The sequence below is a fragment of the Silurus meridionalis genome, chromosome 18 (genome assembly GCF_014805685.1).
Source record: "Silurus meridionalis isolate SWU-2019-XX chromosome 18, ASM1480568v1, whole genome shotgun sequence".
In the NCBI taxonomy this organism is placed as follows: Eukaryota; Metazoa; Chordata; class Actinopteri; order Siluriformes; family Siluridae; genus Silurus; species Silurus meridionalis.
Window position 1 is genome coordinate 18957612 of NC_060901.1, and position 23233 is coordinate 18980844.

Below are 23233 nucleotides of genomic sequence, written 5' to 3' on the forward strand. Positions count from 1 at the left end.
TTGATGCTACGTGTAGCTGGAAACTAATTGTCCGAATAATTAGTTTCCCGACTGCAGACTACAGATACGCTGTATGGACAAAAGTATTGGGAGACTTGGAGACTATTGGACGCCCGAGAATGAACATTTGAACTAGGAGACGATGCGTCTAGCAATTCTAGCAGAACGTTTTCCCAGAACAAAATGTCAAACTGAATAAATCAAACCTTTTGTCCAAATAGTGCACCTAGTTTAGAGTTTCTTGTCTCGCTGTTCACCTTCAGACTGAGAACGTGAGGCTAAACTGTTATTATTTCCCCTTATCACGTACGCTGTGGAGTAGCTTCGCTTACAACTTAAAAAGGTGTTTAATTCCCTAGACGCCTGTTTGTGAGGAGCACGAAGTTCCAGCCTCTTCCTCTTCCCCAAGCACTTCTCCAGATCCACCACGACCTCGGTTCGGTTCAGTCCAACAATCCTTCGTGTTCAGATGCAAAGAGATGATCGCGGATCCTTCCGGCGTAAGAGAAGTTTCGGGAGGTTAAAATCTTTGAGTGTCTTTTCGTGCTGCTCAAAATGAGACCTGAGATTTGAACCATTGAAAGCTACACATATGAGTGAGAGCAAAAAAAAAAAAAATATATATATATATATATATATATATATATATATATATATATATATATATATATATATATATATATATATATATATATATATATATATAAAAGCTGAGAGAGAAATTGAAAGAAGGGAAAAGCCCTTAATTTGGATTCTTGAGGTACTGTACAGTTGCTACGTAGACACCCTTTTTTTTTTTTTTCCAGAGCATGCAGAAAAATCCTCAGTCCATTTCAGCTTCAATTTCAGGCTCATGATTCAATATTGGAGTCAGAAACACACATTCTGGATCAGGACACAGAGGGAAAAACAGGCTCAGCTAAAACAACACTAAAATATAAACCAAAACACACAAAAACAACTCAGTGTTCATGTGTCCACATTTGGACAAATCAGTGAAAGGGAGCTGCATTCAGTGGACATTATAACAGCCTGCACAAAATTCAGCTATAGGAATACAAAAATATTCTTGGTCAGTGGGGGAAAAAAAGCCTAGAAAGCACCACTTGTTCATGAAAGCACTTGGGAGGAAAAAAAAAAAAACGTATTTCTCGCAAAAATCGAGTTTAGTCTGACATTCGATTTCCGTTCTTTCAGGACACCTCAATGACTTCCATGCTCCCAGAGAAGCTTGACTGGCTGGCCACTTTGCCTAGGTCCTCTCTGGAGCGGCTCTCGGTCATGCCTTCACCAAATTCCATCTGGCAGCTTCGCCGTTTCAGTTGCTTCTCGAAGGTGCTCTCTTCGTGCCAGCTCCGGCGCGAGTCTCCTCGTTCACTGCTCCTCTGTCGGGTGCGCCTCCTCACTGCCTCCAAACCCTGACTGCAGGTGTACGTCGCCGTGAAACCACTTTGTGGGGCTCCTCCGCCTCCTCCGCTGCTAAAAATGGCCGAGGTGGAGTAGAAGCGTGCCGACTCGGACGAGAGGTACCAGCCACCGTTGACGGGCGCCAGGAGGATGTCGGAGTGCCAGCCTTTTAGGGTGCCTAACCCAGTTTTGGCTAACTGTTGTTGCGAGCGTGAAAGACCGAGCAGGAAGCTCGCAGCGCTTGCAGTTTCCTCCATGCTACCGCTCCTCTGCAGGGGCTGCGGGCAGGCAGGTGGAGGAGGAGGAGGTTTCAAGGCTGCAGACTTGTTTGATTGGTTAGGGTTGCTGGAGTGACTGGATTTGATGGACTTGTTGCTGCTGGTTGTGTGACCTTCGGCTTGCTCCTTGTCCGGACTCTGTTCCGGAGTAGACTGTTCTGAAACCTCCTCCACGGGGGAGAACTGGCAAGCCTTAACCGTCGGATCTTTAAACGGGGATGGTTTGTAGTAATCTGGACCGTCTCCGTTGGTAAACGTGCGCAAAGGAGCCGGAATGCTCGGCTCTCCATACGACTTGATGTCCAGCGAGAAGGAGCGCTTCAAGCGCATGCTGTCCTCCATTTCTTCACTCAGCTGCAGACTGCATAGTGCCTGAGCCAGAAGCTGCTCCTCAGGAACCCCGGCCAGTACACAAGGCAGTGTCAGAGGCTCTAGTGGCGCCAGGTTAGATCTCTCCACCCCCATTCCACTGGATGAGCATGGGGCGCAACACTCGTTTTCTTGTCCAGGGCATGGCTTGTCAAACAAGTCTGTCTGCACTGGTTTCCCTTTAGGTGCTACTTCACTGGAGCTCTTGATTTTCTTCTCAAAATCCAGTAACTGGCCCAGGAAGTTAAAGTTGGGTGAGATGGTCGGCCTCTTCTCCTTCACAAACCTGGGAATAACAGAATACTTATAATGGATGGGATAATAAGTAAGAAATATCATACCCCTTGTTAAGGATAAGGGCCTTGCTCAAGGGCCTTCCCATCAGTAACCCATAGCCTCAACCACCGAGCCCCACCATGTCACCTGATTATTGAGGGGATACTACAAGACTTCAAGTGTTCTATAAATTCTTGAACTGCTTCTTTAAATCCTGAATCGTACCTGTATGCCTCATCTAAGGACATGTCCATCCTCTTCATGATATAAGCAATAGCGATGGTGGCTGATCTGGAAATTCCTGCCAGGCAATGGACAAGAACTCTGGCATTACAAGCTTTCGCCTTTTCTAGAAAAGAAACAGAAAGTAAGTTACCGCCTGCTGCAGCAAAGGTTATTTAATCAGTTAAATTTTTTATTTTTACTTATTTATAACAATTCGGCCAAGAAAAGTGCAATTCATTCCTGACCTCTTTTAAATCACAGATATGGTGCATCAAAAACGAAAGCGAATCAAGTCAATGTGAAACACTGAGTCATAATTTTTAAAAAATCCCCGTCATTTGAGAATGCGATGTGTTTCCCCCGGTAGACAAAACCGGTGCTTAGAAGCAAAATCTCGCTAAAACAAACTGACCTATGAACTCGACGGATTTGTCCAGCCATGGAAGGATCTTCTCACAAAAGCTGTCGTTGACTGGTACGCGCAGGAAGTGCGACTCGGGAATGAAGTCCGGTTTGGGACACGTGTTGCTGGCGTTCAGGACGTACGCAATGTCGTTCTGCTGCATCAGATCCTACGAAGGGGTGGAGACAGTGTGTGTCAGGAGTTATCTCATGCACCGATTCAGAACTTTCACTGACTTGCTAACATCCAAACGCCAAAGTATATACCAAATATACTGCTAATCACTCCTGCTACATTCTGTAATACACTTTCTAATAGTGCACCTGTGAAGCACCTCATGGTCCACCAGCAAAAAATGTACACAGTGTACGCCACGAAAGCTCACCCTGTTAAGCACGTCTCTCTGGCAACCCAGATAGAGATGAGGCAGGATTCGTGTAGGGCCGCTGCTGTTCAGGGGAAGACACGGCTGTGAGATACAAGAAGGCACCAGCATACACTTTCCCTCGCACAGGCCTGGGAAAAGATTAGAGAACTCCACAAAGCCACCTGCAACACAATAAAAGCACAATGAATACAAAGACACCCAAGATAAAGAAAATCACGTGATTTCCGTAGGAGGGTTTTGCCAGACGTCTGTTGGAGTTTACAGAGAATGGTGTAAAACACAAAAAACATCTATTGAGAAAGATTGAAGCAAAAATGACTCACCCGGTTTAACTCCTGGTTTACCAAATATAACTCACGATTCAGCCAAAAGTATGTGGACACCCGCCCATCGCATGCGCATTTCTGTTTCAGTTCACTGCGTTCGCACTTATACCGGGTTTTTATAGGTTTCCCAAAGTCCAATTTAAGACTTTTAAAGACTATTAATAATAAAATTTAAGACCTATATAATGACATTGGTTTCATTTGTAGTTATAATACAGCAAATTATATTTGGACTAGCGAGAGAAAGAACTTCCACGCAAACTGACAAACAAAAACAACTAACAAATGCTGCACGAACATTTCTTAAGATTTGTTTAAAATGATTTAAGACCTAAAACAGCAAATTCAAGATTTTTTAAAGCCAGAATCCCCATTATAACGCGCTCCGCTCTTTAGCCAAGTTTTTCCATTCGATTTTGGCAGTGAGGGTTCGTGATCCTCCAGTGAGAGCAGACACTGAGGTCGATGCTGGACGAGGTCTAAGGGTTGCAGATCATCCCAAAAAAAACGTTCGGGGCAGTGGAAAATGTTTTTTATGCGACTGTGTCAAAGAAACATGTGGGTGTGACGGTAGGGGTGCACATACTTTTCGTCACGTGGTATATGAGAAAATGGTTCTAAATGTTGCGCTGACATTACGGCGATTCGATAGTCATGATGCATTCGATGGCTATTTTTGAGAGGGTGTGTGTGTGTGTGTGTGTGTGTGTGTGTGTGTGTGTGTGTGTGTGTGTGTGTGTGTGTGTGTGTGAGTGAGTGAGTGAGTGAGTGAGTGAGTGAGTGAGTGAGTGAGTGAGTGAGTGTGATTATTCACACATTGTCCAAAACCAGAATCACTTCCCTCTTCAGAGTGTTAATAAGAATGTTCACAGCCGTGCTCTGTTGAAATCCTTTTTTTTTTTTTTTTTTTAAGCAAAGCTTCTCTTTTTAACACATATACACACACACACACACACACACACACACACACACACACACACACACACACACAGGGCTTATGTAATGATGATGTAATCCCGGAGCTGAAGCTGCTCCACTGTTAACTCTTTCTTGCATGTGACAAGAGCTGAACTTTGGAGTCGAGACGACTTCCAGAGAGACTTTGCGCATTGTGTGTGTGTGTGTGTTTAAGCGCTAACAATGTTAAAGTGCTGTCTAACATCATAAAAAAAAAAAAACCTTGTTACTTAGTAACCAGGGGGTTACCTCAGGTTACGCAGTGTTTATTGGACCTTAATCACATGCCATGTGTGGAAAACGTCTCTGGTGCTGTGCTCATGCTGGCCAGACTCACGCTTTTTTTTCTTGTTTTTTTTCCATTACTAGTTATATACTCACTCACATCAGGATGGACCTGTTGAAAAAACAATTACGTAACCTTTTTTTGGGGCCTGACGGATTTTTCCGTGAACGATGTTCAATGTTTGTGTATTTAATTAATACATTTGTTTATTTTTCCCGCCAAACTGTTAGCGCAAACTTGGATTTCATGCTAACTTGGAGACCCAAACCTGTTCCGGCATGACAATGACCTGTTGATCTCCACAAATCTAATGGATCTTGGAGGTTATTATGTGAAATTGGATGTTCAGAAAAGCGCATATCAAACTTTTGTCCATATAGTGTACCTAATTCAGAATCTCTGGTCTCGTTGTCCTTCATCGCACCTTCTGCAGTGTGGCAGACTGATAGCGTGATGCCAAAAGACATTCGCATCCTTCCATTATGTTAAGCGACGTTTCACACTGCAGGGTAGTGTTTATTTTTGCAGTGGAAGATCTTCAGTGGCCTGCTACAGAGCTATAAACCCCGTTGAGGATGAATTGAATGCACCCGAGGCCTCCTCACCTGACCTACATCAGAACCTGATTTTAAGAGCACAAACCTCCATAAATCTAGTGGAACATCTTCCCATAAGTGTGGAGTTTAGTATAAGAGGAAATGGAGACCTAATGTAGAATGGGATGTTGGGAAAAAAAGAAAGCTTCAAATGTAGTTTTGTAACAAGCCAAAAGATCGCAGCACGGGGCTGCACGCACAGTCACAAGGAGCACCGGCTTTACTGCTGTGCAAAGGGGACTATTTCGAAGGTGATAAAGTGCGTAAAGAAAGTTCTTTCTTGTAAACAGAGCTGGTCGCTAAACTTTTTTTTACCACTTCGTAGCCAGGTGTCCACGTGTATACAAATATATCCACAGACATTTAAAGTCGAATAAAAAGCAACATGGCCGACAAACAACATACACCAAAGTAGGTGGAAAAATAAAACATCCAGAAGTACGTAATAAGAAAAGAAATCAGCGTTTCCTACATTTCATATTCTGCATGACCCTGTGGTGTGTGTGTGTGTGTGTGTGTGTGTGTGTGTGTGTGTGTGTGTGTGTGTGTGTGTTCTGTCACTAACCCTGTAATGTAATCTCCTGCAGATCCTGTTTATGCACTGTTTAGGTCGGCGTCTACAAGGTCTTCTCTAGTCTTGCTAGTTTGAACGATTCTCCTGTGTTTGTGCGAACACTGAGGTGATATGTGGGTATGTCTGGCTTCACTTGCTCTGTGTGTGTGTGTGTGTGTGTGTGTGTGTGTGTGTGTGTGTGTGTGTGTGAGAGAGAGATAAGGGTAAAAAGTTTGTATCGAACCTGAGAGCAGATGGACGGAGGGAAAACTCCTCTCGAGTTTGGCCAATAGGACGCTGAGGAAGGCCTCTGATGAAAGGGACGAGGGGTCAGTCGAGCTCTGGTCATAGACCACCACTTCCTGATTCTGCAGTTCCAGCTGACACACACACACACACACACACACACACACAAAAAGTCAAATGAGCTAATTAGCAAAACATCAACACACTGTTTGAGATGAAGTTCGTCGACAGTTCTAAATCTCATCGCTCCAATTTTTCATTTTGTGCTTTTTGAACATCTAATTCCACATCTACTGTTCTAAAAAAAAAAAATTTTAACTCTTTTTTTTGGGAAGACGTCTTCAGAGGTGCTGACATAAAAATTTTCTTTTCACTTGAACTAGGAGACCCAAAGCTCCATGCAAATATGCTTTACGTAGCTTAGAGTGGAAGATCTCCTGCTATGAATTTTTCATGCCGATTGCATCCCAGGCCTCCTCACCTTCTCACCATCACTTTATTAAGGAACAATACAAATGTCCAAAAAAAAATCTAATGGAACATCTTGGGACTTGATGTAGAATGTGATGTTCAAAAAGCGTTATGCTCGGGTGTTGAGGTTGTGCTATTAAAAGAAATTCCAATGGAAAAAAACACCACCCTAATTTAATTACTCGGAGACACACACACACACACACACACACACACACACACACACACACGTGTTTCTAGGCTTAATAAACAATCTAACAATCCCCACATGAAAGCTTATATGGAATTCTCATTCTGTAGCTCCAGAATTCCAAACAAATCGACGTCCTCCGCTTACACGTGTTTAGCGACACGCAAAACCTCGCTTGTGCACACGTTTAATCCCGGATCGCATCTCGGCAGCACACGGCGACCTATTTTCAGGTTTGATGGAGAAACTCGAGCTGCTCCGGCTCTAGAATTTCTCAATCCAAACGCCCACTCAGTCACACAGGGAGGCAGAACCCACGTGATCCCGGAGCTGTAGTCTATAAACGAGGGCTAAATTCGGGCCGGCGGACGCTGGAATTGGCTCTAAGGGCTCCGTCTCGGGTTTCTCTGCCCTCCACATGTGGACATGTCCCCTTCTGTCACTGTCACATGGATCCTCTGTTATCGTTAAGCTTTTTCCTTAATGGTCAATGGGAGATAAAAACGCTTAACGTGTAATTCAACAATTCATATTCTGGACCTTTAAAGTCCAGACCAAACGTCCAAACTTGTTCCAGCATGAACATCCGATGCCCCTGTCCACAAAGCCAGATCCATAAATTACATATGGGTTTGTAGTGGAAGATCTTGAGTGTCCTGTTCTAGATCTCTAACCTCAACTCCCACCTGCACATCCGGCCAATCACAATCCAGTACCCGACATGCGAACTTTCCACGCGTGATCCGTAGTCACATTCTAAAACGTGTGTAGCGTTATTGAAAAAAATACGGGGGACCAATCGGAGCACTGGAGCTGACCAGCTGTGTTACATCAACACTAAGTGACTTGTTTTTAGAAAAACAAGATGTTTTGGAGAAAAAAATATCATCGCTTGTACACGATGTTGTCAAAACACGTTTATTCCATATAAGGAAAACGAGGTCAGAGGGCGTACGCGGCGTTTCCTTCATGTCCTCGATTCGGGTGGCGTGCGATCTCCTGCTTTACTATCGAATCGTTCTACACCAACGCTACGCCAGATGGCTCTCTTTTGGTTCTCCAGATGATCTCTCACCCCCCACCCTCAACACACACACACACACACCCCTCGCCGTTCGCAATCTCTCCGTTTCGTCTTATTATCTTGGGATTCTCGCATGCAACAGCACAGCGTGGTTCTGGGATTGATGTCATTCCTGATTGTGCAACGCCTGACGTTACACAACCCCAGAGTGCCCCTTATACACCGCAACATCAGATAGTGTGTTACAACCAATCTCTGAACGATTGGATAGGATAAAACAAAGCAGCCCGGATTTATGTGTGTGTGTGTGTGTGTGTGTGTGTGTGTCAGACAGGAGGTTCAAGGCTGGACTGAGACAGATAGCACTGAGATGAGGTCACTTGGCAACTTGTTGCTAAGGCCGCCTAAAGGGCCCTCGTGAGCGGGGACGGATTTTTTGATTGGCCCCGGAGACACTTCATGGACGCTGGAGGTTTTGTAAGCGGTGATGTCAGGGTGCATCTTTTATCAAACGTTGCTCGAATGTGGACGAAGGGTTTATGGTCGCGTCTAAACATGCCGTTCCAATCGGGTCTGACGTGAACACACTGTGTGTGTGTGTGTGTGTGTGTGTGTGTGTGTGTGTGTGTGTGTGTGTGTGTGTGTGTGTTTTATTACTGTCTGTATATAGAAATCTCGACACGCAGGAGCACTGACCTTCATCCATTCTCCACAAAGAGTTCCACATCACTACGTTCACCGTTCCTTCTTTTGATTCGGAAGCGAGAACTTTCCGTACAAGCATGCATGTAGAAATAGGAGAATTCGAGAACTTTTAGACCTGTACAGGAATGGAGAACCAGTGTATACCTGGATTTGTCCTTAGATCACCTACAGCATGTTAGAAGGCATCTACTCGCCTGAAGAACCTGTTGAGATGTTTTTTTTTCTGGCCGTATATGATTCTACTCTAAACTTCATTAGGGTGGAATTTTTACCTTTACTAGGAGACCCAAATTTGTTCCAGCATAAAGGTCCACAAAGCCAGCTCCATGAAAATACATCACTTTATTTTTGTGTCTGAATAAGGACAAATCTTCACAAATCTAGTGGAACATCTTCCCGGAAGAATGGAGGTTCTTACCGAAGCAAATGTGGAATTTTATACTCATGTGTCCACAAACTTTTGATCACAGGGTGGAACCGTGGTTATTTAGGGAAGCAAAAAAAAATATTAATTCACAATGACGTCGTGTCTTACTCAGGTTTTCAAGAAAAGCTCCATGCAGATACTGATCCAAAATGTTCTCACATCCTTCAGGAGAGGTTCTGATGCCTCGTCGGCGACCTTTTTGCTTTCTGGAATGGAACAAACTGAACGGCAACAACAACAACAAAAAAAGAAGTAAATATGGCTAAAAATATTACCGTCTTTTCGTCTGCTATAAATATCGACTCCCTGATTAGACACGGATATTTGAGATGGTTATTTCGCTCGGTCACGTCGGGAACGCGGTTTGCCGGAAAGTTCCGTGCGGCCGAAACCAAATACGAACTCGAACATTGTAGCTGAGTTTGAGGAACTACAGAAGATCTGGAAATTTCTTTTTTGTTGTTGTTGTTTTGCGACTCTATTGTATCAGACCGAAAAATCTATTTCTTTTAACATCCCTTTTAACATCCTATTTCACATTAAAAAGAGTCCACCATTTCCTGTTCTTATGTTCCTCAGGGAAGATGTTCCACTAGATTTGTGCTCAGATACAATGGTGTTAGTAAAGTCGAGTAGGTGAGCTGAGGAGGCTTGGGGGGGGCAGTCAGCATTTAAATTCATCCCAAAAGTGTTAAATAGGGTTTATAGCTTTATAGTAGAAGATCTTCCACACCAAAATCATGTCTTCAAGAAGCTGGCTTTGGAATCATAAGTGATGTCATTCTAGAACATCCAGAGACAATTGTGTTCCTTGTCCTCCAAGTTTGGTAAAAGAATCACACATGAGGTGGTATCTTAAAAATTTAAGGGTAGTTCTGTAACACGCCAACAGATGGCAGCACAAGGCTGCACACACAGTCACAGGGAGCACCGACCTTCATAAGTAAGTGTGCCAAAACACACTGTGTACTGTGTCCTGTGTACATCGGGAGCTGGTGCTATTCTGAACACGTGGCTGGGAATCACGTTTTTCCGTACAGTGCAGTTCTCATCTGTCACTATTTATTTATTTTTTGGATCTATAATCCTGATGCTGAAGAAACACCCGAGTGTAAACAAGCAACTGTATTTCCCAAATTGAAACCTGTAACAGATCAGCGCTGAAAGACCCCTGATATCCGACTTCAACCGTCAAACGAGGAACCTTTTGAATTCATTTTTGGAATAAAATTCCAACTGGCTCACCTTCTTCTTGGCTGAATGCTGCAGGAGCTCGGCGATCTGCACCTTGTCCTGTTGCAGCCTCCTTTTCATCAGCTTGGAGCAGTTCACGTTAACCGCCTCCAGGATGTGGGAGGTGTTATAATCCACGAAAGGCCTGCTGTCAATCAGAAGCACTCGGTCCAGTCCCCCCTCCAGCAGCGCCACCAGGCCTTCGGGCGGACGAGTCTCACCGAGGCCGGAGCTCCTGTCCCGGCCTGCTCGACCATATCCATGACCTCTCTCTCCATCTCCCTCTGACTGTTACCTCCTCTCTTCCTGTGGTGCGATGACGTGGCCCACGAGGGCCTTCAGCAGAAGAAGGACCCCATTGTGGTGGCAGCCGATGATGTCACCCTTTTAGCGTTTGGCTGGTGAGTTCGAAGAAAAAAAAGGGAGCGAGTGAAAAAGGAAAAAAAGAATAAAAATAAAATGGGGGTAAACAGGGTACTTGAAGAAACAGAGGGATAAAAAAAAGTGTGTGTGGACGTGGTAGAGGGTTTTTCTCCAATTTTCGGGGTTTTTGCTTTGTTGGGAGGAAAAAAAAGGAGAGTGGATTTCTTTCACACCATTGCACGGACGACACAAAAGAGGGCTTTTCTCCCGGGCCGCGGTGCCATTACATCATCTCCTCGCTTCTCGTCGTTCATGCTCAAGTGGTTGTCAGGCTGCGGAGAGAGAAAAAAAAAAAGAGAGACGTGTTAATTTGGGCCAGTTCTTGATACCACACCGTACACTTCATACACACCGCACACTTCGCACACACCGCACACTTCGCACACACCGCACACTTCGCACACACCGCACACTTCGCACACACCGACCTCTGCTTCATATATAACATGCTGCAGAAATCGGACGATGTGGTGTGGGGAAAAACAAAACAACCCAATTGTGTGAAACGTATAATTTGGGAAACGCCAACTTCCTGGTTATGATGTAGGTGGCATTGAGTCAATTCGATATCGTTGGAAACTCCCTCTTCAAAAAATAAAAAAAAAAATCTTTTCTTCTCCTTAGTGCCGCCGTGAAAAAAAAAAAAAATTCCCCAGCATCGAGTTCCCCTTCCAGCAAGGCCCACACACCAGGACAATAAAACAAATTGTACGCCGAGCTGAATTTGATCGCACGTGCCAAGACAAACGATCAAACCAGAGGCTACATGTTTAGTCTGGGAGCTTCTCAGCCTCGTGAAGAGCGGAGAAAATATTCTGCAATGTTCATGATGTGGAGTCGGGCTTCTCGTATTACTAGTGGAAATGAAAGTGTGTAAAAAAAGACTGGTCAGACCTGTGTGTGTGTGTGTGTGTGTGTGTAAGTGGATTGTTTATTCTTATATAACACTATAAAACACACAATATATATATATATATATATATATATATATATATATATATATATATATATATATATATATATATATATATAAATGAACAGAATTGAAACATTAAAAAAAAAAATTCTTTCTTTTTCGATTTATTTATTTAACTTTTTCCATTTTTTATTTTCTGTTCATTTTTTTGTTTTCTTTTCTAATTCAATTTTGTGTTCTCTATTACTGTTTATTTTATATTTATTTCAATCTTAATTCTTTTCCTGTTTTCTGTTTTTTACATTTTATTTACTATTTGTTCAAGTTTTTTTTTGTTTTCTTTTTTCACTTAATTCATTTCTATTTATTTATTTATTGAACTTTTTCCATTTTCTTTTTTTTCAGTTTTTGGTTTGTTTTCTTTTTAATAATTTTTTTATTCTCTATTTTCTGTTTGTTTTCTTTTCATTAATTTCATTTTTCAGCTTTAATTCCTTTCCTGTTTTCTGTTTCTCTTCTTTTTTATTTTATATTCTATTTGCTATTATTTGTTTATTTTTTTTACTAGTTTTCTTTTTCACTGCATTCTTTTCTATTTAGTCTTTTTGATCTGCTGTTTATTTTTTAATCAGTTTTTTCAATCTTTTTTATTGGTTTTTTTTTTTGTTTGTTTACTTAAAATGTTTAATTTCTCCTTATTTATTTTACGTTTTATTTTATTTTTGGTTTCTTTTTCTATTTCTTAAACTTAATAATTATAGTTTTGATATTAAAAAAAAAAATCTGTAGGCAGGACATCACCTGTTTCTTCTCTCCTGTATTGGTTATATATTGTAAATAATGTATATATTATTACTGCATGCAGGTACGATGGAGCCGTAGCACATGGCCGAGAGAATATATTTTATATATCCACGTATAACGAGGTGTAAAAGTCTACAGAGGGAATCAGATCTGTACCCAGCGAAGGGGTTAAGTGAAATCCAGTACCTGGATCTTTCAAATGACACCCTGAAGTGATAAAAATACACTCTGCATTTCCAATAAAAGAGGTTTTGCGTTTCTCCGGGGGGGCAGAAGTTTTACGCCGCGAGACGGAAATAACGAGTCGCTAAGGCAGATTTTCCCGCGAAGCCAGACGGGTCTCGGGATCGAGTGACTCCGAGGATGCTTGTTTTTCCTGGTGTTTTCCAGAACACCTACGATAAAAAAAAAAACTCACTCTGTAATCCAGGACGCCTGATTTTTCCATATGTCACATGTGGTTCTTCCTCAAACTGTTCCTACAAAGTTGTATAGGATGTCTTTGGATACAAAAGCATGAAAGTTTCTCTTCGCGTGAACTAGGAGTCTGTTTCATCTGTAATTATTCATTGAAAAAACAATAAAATCAGCGTACCAACGATATCTCAGAAAAGTGTATCGTGTAATCGCGTATCACCATACCGATATTATATCGATATACCGTCCAGCCGTGCTTTTAGCTGTGTATACAAACTGAGTGATAAAAGAAAAGGGCTTTGGTGTGGTAACTGAGGTTGAGCCCATGTGTGGAGTTATGAGTGAACCTTGCAGAAGGTCCAACCACACTCACTCACATTGATCAGGGCTTTATGGTCCAGTGAAGGAATCTCCCCAGTGAAGGTTTGTCTGAGTGATGATCCAGAGAAATGAGACGAGTCTAAAGTGCTTTGTGCAGTCCCACTGTGAGACCTGTGATGAACAAGGAAATCAGCGACACGTCTTTGTTCTTCTAAACTCTTTGTGCCTTTCCACTGGGCGTTCCGGTGGCGGATCCTCTTGCTCTCGAAGAGGAAGTCGTCCTCCTGAATCAGAATCGCTGTCCTTCCTTTACTTGTTGACAAAAGCAAGAAAATGAATGAGAGAATTTGGTGCCTCTTGACTGACACGTTTACATTCGCGGTTGTGGAAATACGATGAACCGAAGGCCGAGAAGACACCATATGGACACCTGACCACCGCCCCATTGCCCATCCCTGTTATCCCTCCACTCTTCTGAGAAGGCTTTCCACTAGATTTTGGGGTGCAGCTGTTTAGTCATCATTCAGTATTTGTTGGTAAAAAAGAGTGTTGGTGAGATCACTTGATGTTGAGAAGTTCTGAGGGTTCAGTCGGTGTTCTTGCTGATCCCACAGGTGTTCTGTGTAACTAAGGAAGTCGAGGCTCTGTGCAGAAAACAGTGTCTTCATGGAGCTCGTTTTGAGTACAGGAGCATCGACCATGATGAAACACTGTTTTGGGGACACTGTATACAACTTAATTTTTTTTTATTATTATTATTATACATTTTCAATTTATTTATTTTACATTTTACAATATATCTGTTTGGTTTTTATTTGTTTTCTTTTTTCATTTTCTTTTTTTTTTTTAAATAAATGTATTTATTTATTTAACATTTTTACTATATATTTACTGTTGATTTTCAATTTATTTATTTCACAAATTTTTTTCATTTTTTTCTGTTCATTTTCTATTTATTTCCATTTTAAACGTTCTACATTGTGGCATCGGTTTGAGGAAGAAAAAAAAAAACCCAACCGCACAACCTGCAACTCTTTAGACGTGGGAAAATTCTCCCGTCCCTCTCGTAAGATACGATGGAAACAGGCGTCCGACACGCTACGGTTTCCTCACGCCGCGATCCCTGACCACAACAAACGTGTTTCAAAGGCATGCCCCCGACATGCGCCCGAAGGTAATAACATCCCCTGCAGATCTGCAGCAGCTGGCCTTTTTTTTTTTTTTCCCCATTACGGTTTCTGGTTGGCGGCAACATTTGCTTATATCCCTAATAAACCTCTGTCTAGTCAGATTTCAGTCTAGACGCTCCTGTACATCTGTACACCCTCCAAAGCACAAACTACAACATTACAACAGAGATATGGAATTTTCGGACACGTGTTTTTTTTTTTTTAATCGGACGTGAAATAAACTGCAATCGGAATCTGTTTTTTTCTCCAACATACAAAACTATTCAGATACACGACTTCTGACACAAATGTGGAGACGCGAAATTGTACCGGATGTCTTTATATGCGCCAAAATCTTTTTTTTTTTTCTCAAAGGTTTTCCAAATGTGCACAAAGCCAGCTCCGTGACCGTGTGGGTTAGACTGGACGATCTCCTCCTATAAAGCTATAAAGTCTATTGAACACCTTTTGGATGAATTGGAACTACTAACATCGAGAACAAAGCTCCACGGGTCAAACCCAGAAGAGCGAAGGCTTTCAAAAAAAAGGCACAATCGACTGCTCGGGTGTCCACAAACTTTTGGCGTCTTTAACGAGTGATGCACCGAAGCTGGCGCGAGTTCAGGTGAGACTTCAGGAGCGAATCGGAGCAATAAAAGGTCTGAAAGGCTGACAGAGTGTCGACTTTGGAGCGTGGCATGGCGTGTCATGGCGTACGTGGTGTTATAAATACACGCCGTGGCAGATGGCCCAAATGTCAGACGCTAGAAATAACAAATGACATTTGTTTGTGTTCTGTTTTGCTTATGAGCATGAAGAGACGCAGGTTTGGGGATTTTTTTTTTGGTTTTTACTCTTCTGCTTTTCTAAAAAAGATTATAAACGTTTTTTTCCTTCTGTCGTTTGAGATCAGAAGAGAAAGCAAATGTTCTTCAGTATGTATAAAAAATAAAAAGAAAAGGTCAACGTCTCTGGATTAGGAATACGTACGTTATCGAGAGGGCCTAAAAAATAAAACGTGCACAAGCTTGGTCCATATCGTCAGAGTAGGAGATCGGAATCGAGAACGCCATCGGAGCGAGACGGCGTCTGCGGGATAGTCTGGTGCTAGAGAGAGACAGGACTTACTTCTTCCTCGTTCGGCTCGGAGATGGACAGAGAGGTGGTGGAGTTTCAGCAAGCAGCCCTGCACTGCCTGTCGCCTGGACGTCCACTTCCACTTTTACAGCTGCTAATTCAGGATGTGTCACTGGACACCTGCCTCCTACTGCCTCAGCTTTATTTATATATATATATATATATATATATATATATATATATATATATATATATATATATATATATATATATATATATACTGTGTATATGTGTATATATATATATATATATATATATATATATATATATATATATATATATATATATATATATATATATATATATATATACACACACACACACACACACACACACACACACACTACAGTTTGTTCGTGTCCTTTGTAAACATTACATTCCCCATTTAGTCTCAGTTTCCTGTTCTACCTTCTAGCTTCTGCAAAGATGTTACAAGTGGGGCCCTTGAGCAAGGCCCTTAAACCTCTGTGCTCCAGGGGCACTATTTCACGGCTAACATCGCTGGAATATGCTCGGCCTCATCTCGACTTACGGTATTTTTTTCAATTTAAGATCATCAGAACACATCTCCATTATAACTCAGAGATGACATGAACATTTATTAATGCATACATTAAGAATAAACGACCTGTTTCTTTTCTTCCATTCATTCAGCCATAAGGCTGTTAGAAAAAGTAATGTAGGTTGAGGTGAGTTTCAATTTATCCTAATCGGGTTTTTAGCTCTATAGCAGGATCTTCCACTCCGAACCACATGTTCATGGAGCCGGATTTGTGCACAGACGCTTTGGAACAGGTTTGGGTTTTGAGGAGGAACCACGTATGGCGTTCAGAAACGTCTTCTGAACTTCCTGCTCCTAAATTCGGCGGTTTGGGTTCGAGATCGACCCTGACAACAACAGATTCAGAAATTAGAACGCTTTTCGAAAAATCAAAGGGTCCTCGTGAAGGTTCCGAATGAAAGCGTCGGAATGAAACACTTTCGCTGGTCGTTTTGCTACGGATGTAAAACGGCGCGGTATTTTCCGCGAGCTCAACATCAGGCCCGTTTTACAACCACTTTCCACTGTAATAACAGTGCACGTTTACTTTAATGCTTAGAAGAGGAACTGGTTAGATAATGACAGGAATGTTTTGATCAGGGCTTCCTTCTTGAACACACACACACACACACACACACAAACTGGCGAAAGGAAGTCGAGTCTTGTAATAGGCCACGTGGGTGTGACACAGCAGGGAGTATTGGGACACCGGACTTATGCAATGCACAATTGTATAGAACGTGTTTGGACGCACGACATCTTCAAAAGCTCCATGAACATATGGGTTGGAGTGGAAGATCTTCAGTGGCCTGCTATAAACCATATTGAACACCTACCACCTGCATCCCAGGTCTCCTCACCTGAATTGTGGTTGAAGGAGCACAAAAAAATCGAGTGGAACATCTGTGCAGAAGAGTGCAGGTTATAATAGACGCAAATGGAGACTCGGTGTGGAGGGGGATGTTAAAAAAAGCGCATAATCGTATGCTCAGGTGTCCAAAATCTTTTGCCTATACAGTGTAATTGCTTAATGTACATGTGTTTGAAAGGAGATACCAGTTTCTATGCTGCAGGTTCTTGTGCTGAAGGAACGACTGTTTATAGCTGCTATAATGTAAGTGATAACAGGAAGCATATTGGATCCTTCTTGGATCAAAAGTAGAGTCAAAAGTCAATAGGATGAGTCAACTCCAGACACGCAGTGATGACATCATCGATCTTAAACCCGCTGCTACTGTTACTTTTGATGATGATGATGATGACGACAGTGAGCTGCAGGCTGTATATGAACCTCAAGGCTCGACACCTGTTTCTCAAGACGCCCAGATGAGGTCATGCGCGCTTTTATGCAACCGATGACTTTCACCACCCTCCCGCCTTGCGTCATCTCGTTCAGCCGGCGAAGTTACAGTGAGATAACCGCCGTTATTATTTCATTTATTAAGGATATTCAGATTCCTCCAGCCAAACTGTTCCCACAGTGTTGGAGACTCACTTGTATAAAACATGTTCAGAGGCAGTAGCATGATATTTCCCCTTCACTTGAACGATGAGACCCAAACGTGTTAAATGTATCGGTTTGAAACAACATTGTCCCAGAAGAGTGGTTTTTAAAACACCAAATGAGACTCAATGTGGAATGCGATGTTTAAAAAGCACAGAATCTTAAGGTCATGTGTCCACAAACTTTTTTTTGTCCATAAAGTAAATATCTGAATTGAAGCATGATCGCTGTATAATCATTTAAACCACATGTGTATTTGATCTACTGTGTTTTTTATTCAGAAGTGGATCCGTTGCGTGAATTTTAAACTAATACATTACAGGGTGTGTATAGTGTTTATGGTATATATGATGTGAATAGTGTGAATGGTGTGTAAGATGTGTGTATAGTGTGTAAGGTTTATGTTGTGTATACAGTGTATAGGGTTTATGTGGTGTGTAGAGTGTATATGATGTGCAAAATATTTATGGTGTGTACAGTGTATTGTGTGTATAGTGTATGTGGTGTATATGGTGTGTATGGTATGTATAGTATTGTGTGAACGGTGTGTACAGTGTATGTAGTGTTTGTGGTGTATAGTGGCTACAGTGTGTATGGTGTGTACAGTGTATATGGTGTGTGTATTGTGTCTATGGTATATGGAGTGTATGGTGTGTATAGTGTATATAGTGTGTATAGTGTGTGTATATGGTGTGTATAGTGTATGTGGTGTGTATAGTGCATAGTGTGTATGGTGTGTGTATAGTGTTTATGTTGTATATGGAGTGTATAGTGTGTGTATAGTGTGTATGTGTATAGTGTATGTGGTGCATATGGAGTGTGTAGTGTATATAGTGTACAGTGTATGTGGTGTATATAGAGTGTATATAGTGTATGTGGTGTATAGTGTGTGTAGTGTTTATGGTGTATAGTGTATGGTGTGTGTGTGTGTGTGTGTGTGTGTGTGTGTGTGTGTGTGTATAGTGTTTATGGTGTATATAGTGTATGTGTGTATATAGAGTGTATAGTGTGTATGGTGTGTGTATAGTGTACAGTGTATGTGGTGTGTATGGTGTGTAAAGTGTTTGTGGTGTATATGGAGTGTATAGTGTGTATGGTGTGTATAGAGTATACACACCATACACACCTTGTGGTGTATGTGATATAGAGTGTGTATGTGATGTTGTATATGGAGTGTATAGTGTGTGTATAGTGTGTATGGTGTGTATAGTGTATGTGGTGTATATGGAGTGTGTAGTGTATATAGTGTGTACAGTGTATGTGGTGTATATAGATTGTATATAGTGTATGGTGTGTATAGTGTGTATGGTGTGTGTAGTGTTTATGGTGTATATAGTGTATGTGGTGTATATGGAGTGTATAGTGTGTATGGTGTGTATAGTGTGTACAGTGTATGTGTGTATGGTGTGTGTATAGTGTATGTGTGTATATGGAGTGTATAGTGTGTATGGTGTGTATAGAGTGTGCAGTGTATATGGTGTGTGTATAGTGTGTATGTGATGTTGTATATGGAGTGTATAGTGTGTGTATAGTGTATGTGTATAGTGTATAGTGTATATGTGTGTATAGTGTGTATAGTGTATGTGTGTATAGTGTGTGTATAGTGTATATGTGTGTGTATGTGTATAGTGTATAGTGTATATGTGTGTATAGTGTGTAGTGTATAGTGTATGTGGTGTATATGGTGTGTGTATAGTGTATGTGGTGTATATGGAGTGTGTATTGTGTATTATGTGTACAGTGTATGTGTGTGTATAGTGTATGTGTGTATATAGTGTATAGTGTGTGTATGTGTATAGTGTATATATAGTGTGTATATGTGTATAGTGTATAGTGTATATGTGTATAGTGTATGGTGTTTAGGTATATTTAGTGTATGGTGTATATAGATTGTATATAGTGTATAGTGTGTATAGTGTGTATAGTGTGTGGTGTATATAGTGTTTATTGTGTGTACAGTGTATTTGGTGTATAGTGTATATGTGTGTATATGGTGTTTGTATAGTGTATATGGTGTATATAGTGTGTATGGTGTGTATAGTGTATAGTGTATATAGTGTACAGTGTATGTGTATATAGTGTATATGTGTATGGTGTGTGTATAGTGTATGTGTGTGTATATGGAGTGTATAGTGTATATATAGTGTATGTGTGTATATAGTGTTTATGGTGTATAGTGTACTATAGTGTATAGTGTATATGGTGTGTATAGTGTATATGGTGTATATAGAGTATATAGTGTGTGTGGTGTGTATAGTGTTTATAGTGTATGTGGTGTGTACAGTGTATATGGTGTATATAGTGTATATATAGTGTGTATGGTGTATATAGTGTTTATAGTGTATGTGGTGTGTATAGTGTATATAGTGTGTATGGTGTATGTGGTGTGTGTATAGTGTATATAGTGTATGGTGTATCTGGTGTGTAGAGTGTATATAGTGTATATAGTGTATGGTGTATGTGGTGTGTAGAGTGTATAGTGTATGTGGTGTGTAGAGTGTATATAGTGTATGGTGTATGGTGTGTATGTGGTATGTATAGATTGTATATAGTTTATATAGTGAGTATGGTGTACAGTGTTTAGGGTATATTTAGTGTGTATGGTGTATGTGGTGTGTATGGTGTGTAAAGTGTTTGTGGTGTATATGGAGTGTATAGTGTGTATGGTGTGTATAGAGTATACACACCATACACACCTTGTGGTGTATGTGATATAGAGTGTGTATGTGATGTTGTATATGGAGTGTATAGTGTGTATAGTGTGTATGGTGTGTATAGTGTATGTGGTGTATATGGAGTGTGTAGTGTATAGTGTGTACAGTGTATGTGGTGTATATAGATTGTATATAGTGTATGGTGTGTATAGTGTATGGTGTGTGTAGTGTTTATGGTGTATATAGTGTATGGTGTATATGGAGTGTATAGTGTGTATGGTGTGTATAGTGTGTACAGTGTATGTGTGTGTATGGTGTGTAAAGTGTTTGTGGTGTATATGGAGTGTATAGTGTGTATGGTGTGTATAGAGTGTGCAGTGTATATGGTGTGTGTATAGTGGATGTGTTGTGTATGGAGTGTGTAGTGTGTACAGTGTATGTGGTGTATAGTGTATGTGGTGTATAGTGTGTATGGTGTGTGTATAGTGTGTACAGTGTATATGGTGTGTGTATAATGTATGTGGTGTATAGTGTGTATGGTATGTGTATAGTGTGTATGGTGTATATGGAGTGTGTAGTGTATATAGTGTATGTGGTGTATATGGAGTGTATGGTGTGTATAGTGTGTATAGTGTGTACAGTGTATGTGGTGTATATGGTGTGTGTATAGTGTATGTGGTGTATATGGAGTGTGTATTGTGTATTATGTACAGTGTATGTGGTGTGTAAAGAGTGTATATAGTGTATGTGGTGTGTATATAGTGTATGTGGTGTGTATAGTGTATATAGTGTGTATGGTGTATATAGTGTGTATAGTGTATGTCGTATATGGAGTGTATAGTGTGTATGGTGTGTATAGTGTGTGTGTGTATATAGTGTTTATTGTGTGTACAGTGTATTTGGTGTGTATAGTGTATATGGTGTTTGTATAGTGTATGTGGTATATGGAGTATGTATGGTGTTTATAGTGTGTACCGTGTATGTGGTGTATATGGTGTGTGTATGGTTTGTGAATAGTGTATGTGGTGTTTATGGAGTGTGTAGTGTATATAGAGTGTATTGTGTATAGTGTTTATGGTGTGTATAGTGTACTATAGTGTATAGTGTGTATAGTGTATGTGGTGTATATAGAGAGTATATAGTGTGTGTGGTGTGTATAGTGTTTATAGTGTATGTGGTGTGTACAGTGTGTAGGTGTATATAGTGTATGTGGTGTGTATAGAGTGTATAGTGTGTATAGTGTATATAGTGTATAAAGTGTGTATGGTGTATGTGGTGTGTATAATGTATGTGTGTGTATAGTGTATATAGTGTATATAGTGTATGTGGTGTGTATAGTGTATATAGTGTATGTGGTGTGGAGAGTGTATAGTGTATATAGTGTATGGTGTATATAGTGTTTATGGTGTATGTGGTGTATAGTGTATATAGTGTGTATGGTATGTGGTGTATAGTGTATATAGTGTGTATGGTGTATCTGGTGTGTAGAGTGTATATAGTGTATAGTGTGTATGGTATGTGGTGTGTAGAGTGTATATAGTGTATGTGGTGTGTAGAGTGTATATAGTGTGTATGGTGTGTATGGTGTGTATGTGGTATGTATAGATTGTATATAGTTTATATAGTGAGTATGGTGTGTACAGTGTTTAGGGTATATTTAGTGTGTATGGTGTATGTGGTGTGTATGTGGTATGTATAGAGTGTATAGTGTATATAGTGTGTATGGTGTGTATAGTGTGTATGGTGTTTAGGGTATATTTAGTGTGTATGGTGTATGCGGTGTGTATGTGGTATGTATAGAGTGTATAGTGTATATAGTGTGTGTCATTTCGATACACTATCCTGACCCATCTGTATCTATAGGAGCTTTATTTCCTCACCTACAGGATCATAAACAGGAAGTGGTCACATCTCTTTTATTAGCCGTTAATACATACAAACAAACTAAATAAAACAAACAAACATGTTTTAAACTGTGACCTTCAGTAAACAACTCAACTCGAAACAAATCTTCATTTAGAAGGACGGGAAGGTCTTCTGAAACACTGGGAGGAAAAAGACACGGGGGTTTGGACGCACGGGTCATTCGGTGGCGAGCGCGAGACAAGCGGATTTTTGAATCCGTTTTCCTTTGCTCAAGAAACTCATTGGCCTGGCAGAAGGACTGGAACACGGTGTAACTTTGGCCTCCATATATATATACACACACACACACACACACACACACACACACACACACACACACACACACACACACACACATACAGTGAGACACACCGAGAGAGAGACAGACACACTCACACACACACACTCATGCGCGCGCGCTACAGGCCTTGAAGAGATACAAAGTCGAAAAGTGTCGAACTTACCTTTAAAAAGAGAGAAAACATTTCACCTTCTCTACCTCCCTCTGTTCCTCCTCCTTTCCTTCTCTCTCTTTCTCTCTCACTTATTTTCTCCAAACCAGAAAATCCGCTTCACATCTGCCCGAATCTTCAGTCCCGGTAACTGAGGCTGAAACGCTCAGATCTCCGGCAGAAACACTGTAAGAAAGTTTCCTCTCTGAACTCCGTCTCACTGATGATGAGGTCATAATGATCAAAATAAAACCATGACGTCATTTCAGACCAGTCCCACTGAGAGGGAGAGGGCGGTCTTAAAGAAACCACCCCGAGCAGCCTCACTTCCTCAAAGGAGAACACAACACAACACTACATCATTACACTATATTACACAACACAACACTACACAACACTATACATCATTACACTATATTACACAACACAACACTACACAACACTATACATCATTACACTATATTACACAACACAACACTACACAACACTATACATCATTACACTATATTACACAACACATAACTACACAATACGACACTACACTTCCTCAAAGGAGAACACAGCACTACACAACACATAACTACACAACACTACATCATTACACTATATTATATATACACTATACACTAT

At 41.0% G+C, this 23233-nt stretch overlaps 1 protein-coding gene across 3 annotated transcripts; it reads right to left on the reverse strand.

The window, feature by feature from the left end:
• Positions 1-838: 838 nt before the first annotated feature.
• On the reverse strand, positions 839-22829 carry dusp16 (dual specificity phosphatase 16). 3 transcript variants are annotated; one of them, XM_046873033.1, is made up of 8 exons: positions 22616-22829; positions 10957-11055; positions 10373-10758; positions 6309-6444; positions 3344-3507; positions 2968-3127; positions 2556-2679; positions 839-2340 (listed from the first exon to the last, which is right to left on the reverse strand). In XM_046873033.1, the coding sequence occupies exons 3-8, from the start codon at positions 10439-10441 to the stop codon at positions 1194-1196; spliced, it is 1800 nt and encodes a 599-aa protein (XP_046728989.1). In that variant the 5' UTR covers positions 10442-10758; positions 10957-11055; positions 22616-22829; the 3' UTR covers positions 839-1193. The 3 variants fall into 3 exon arrangements, with proteins under 3 accessions (XP_046728989.1, XP_046728990.1, XP_046728991.1); XM_046873034.1 differs by lacking the exon at positions 22616-22829 and adding an exon at positions 15539-15692; XM_046873035.1 differs by lacking the exons at positions 10373-10758; positions 10957-11055; positions 22616-22829 and adding an exon at positions 7119-8610.
• Between the last annotated feature and the right edge of the window lie 404 nt (positions 22830-23233).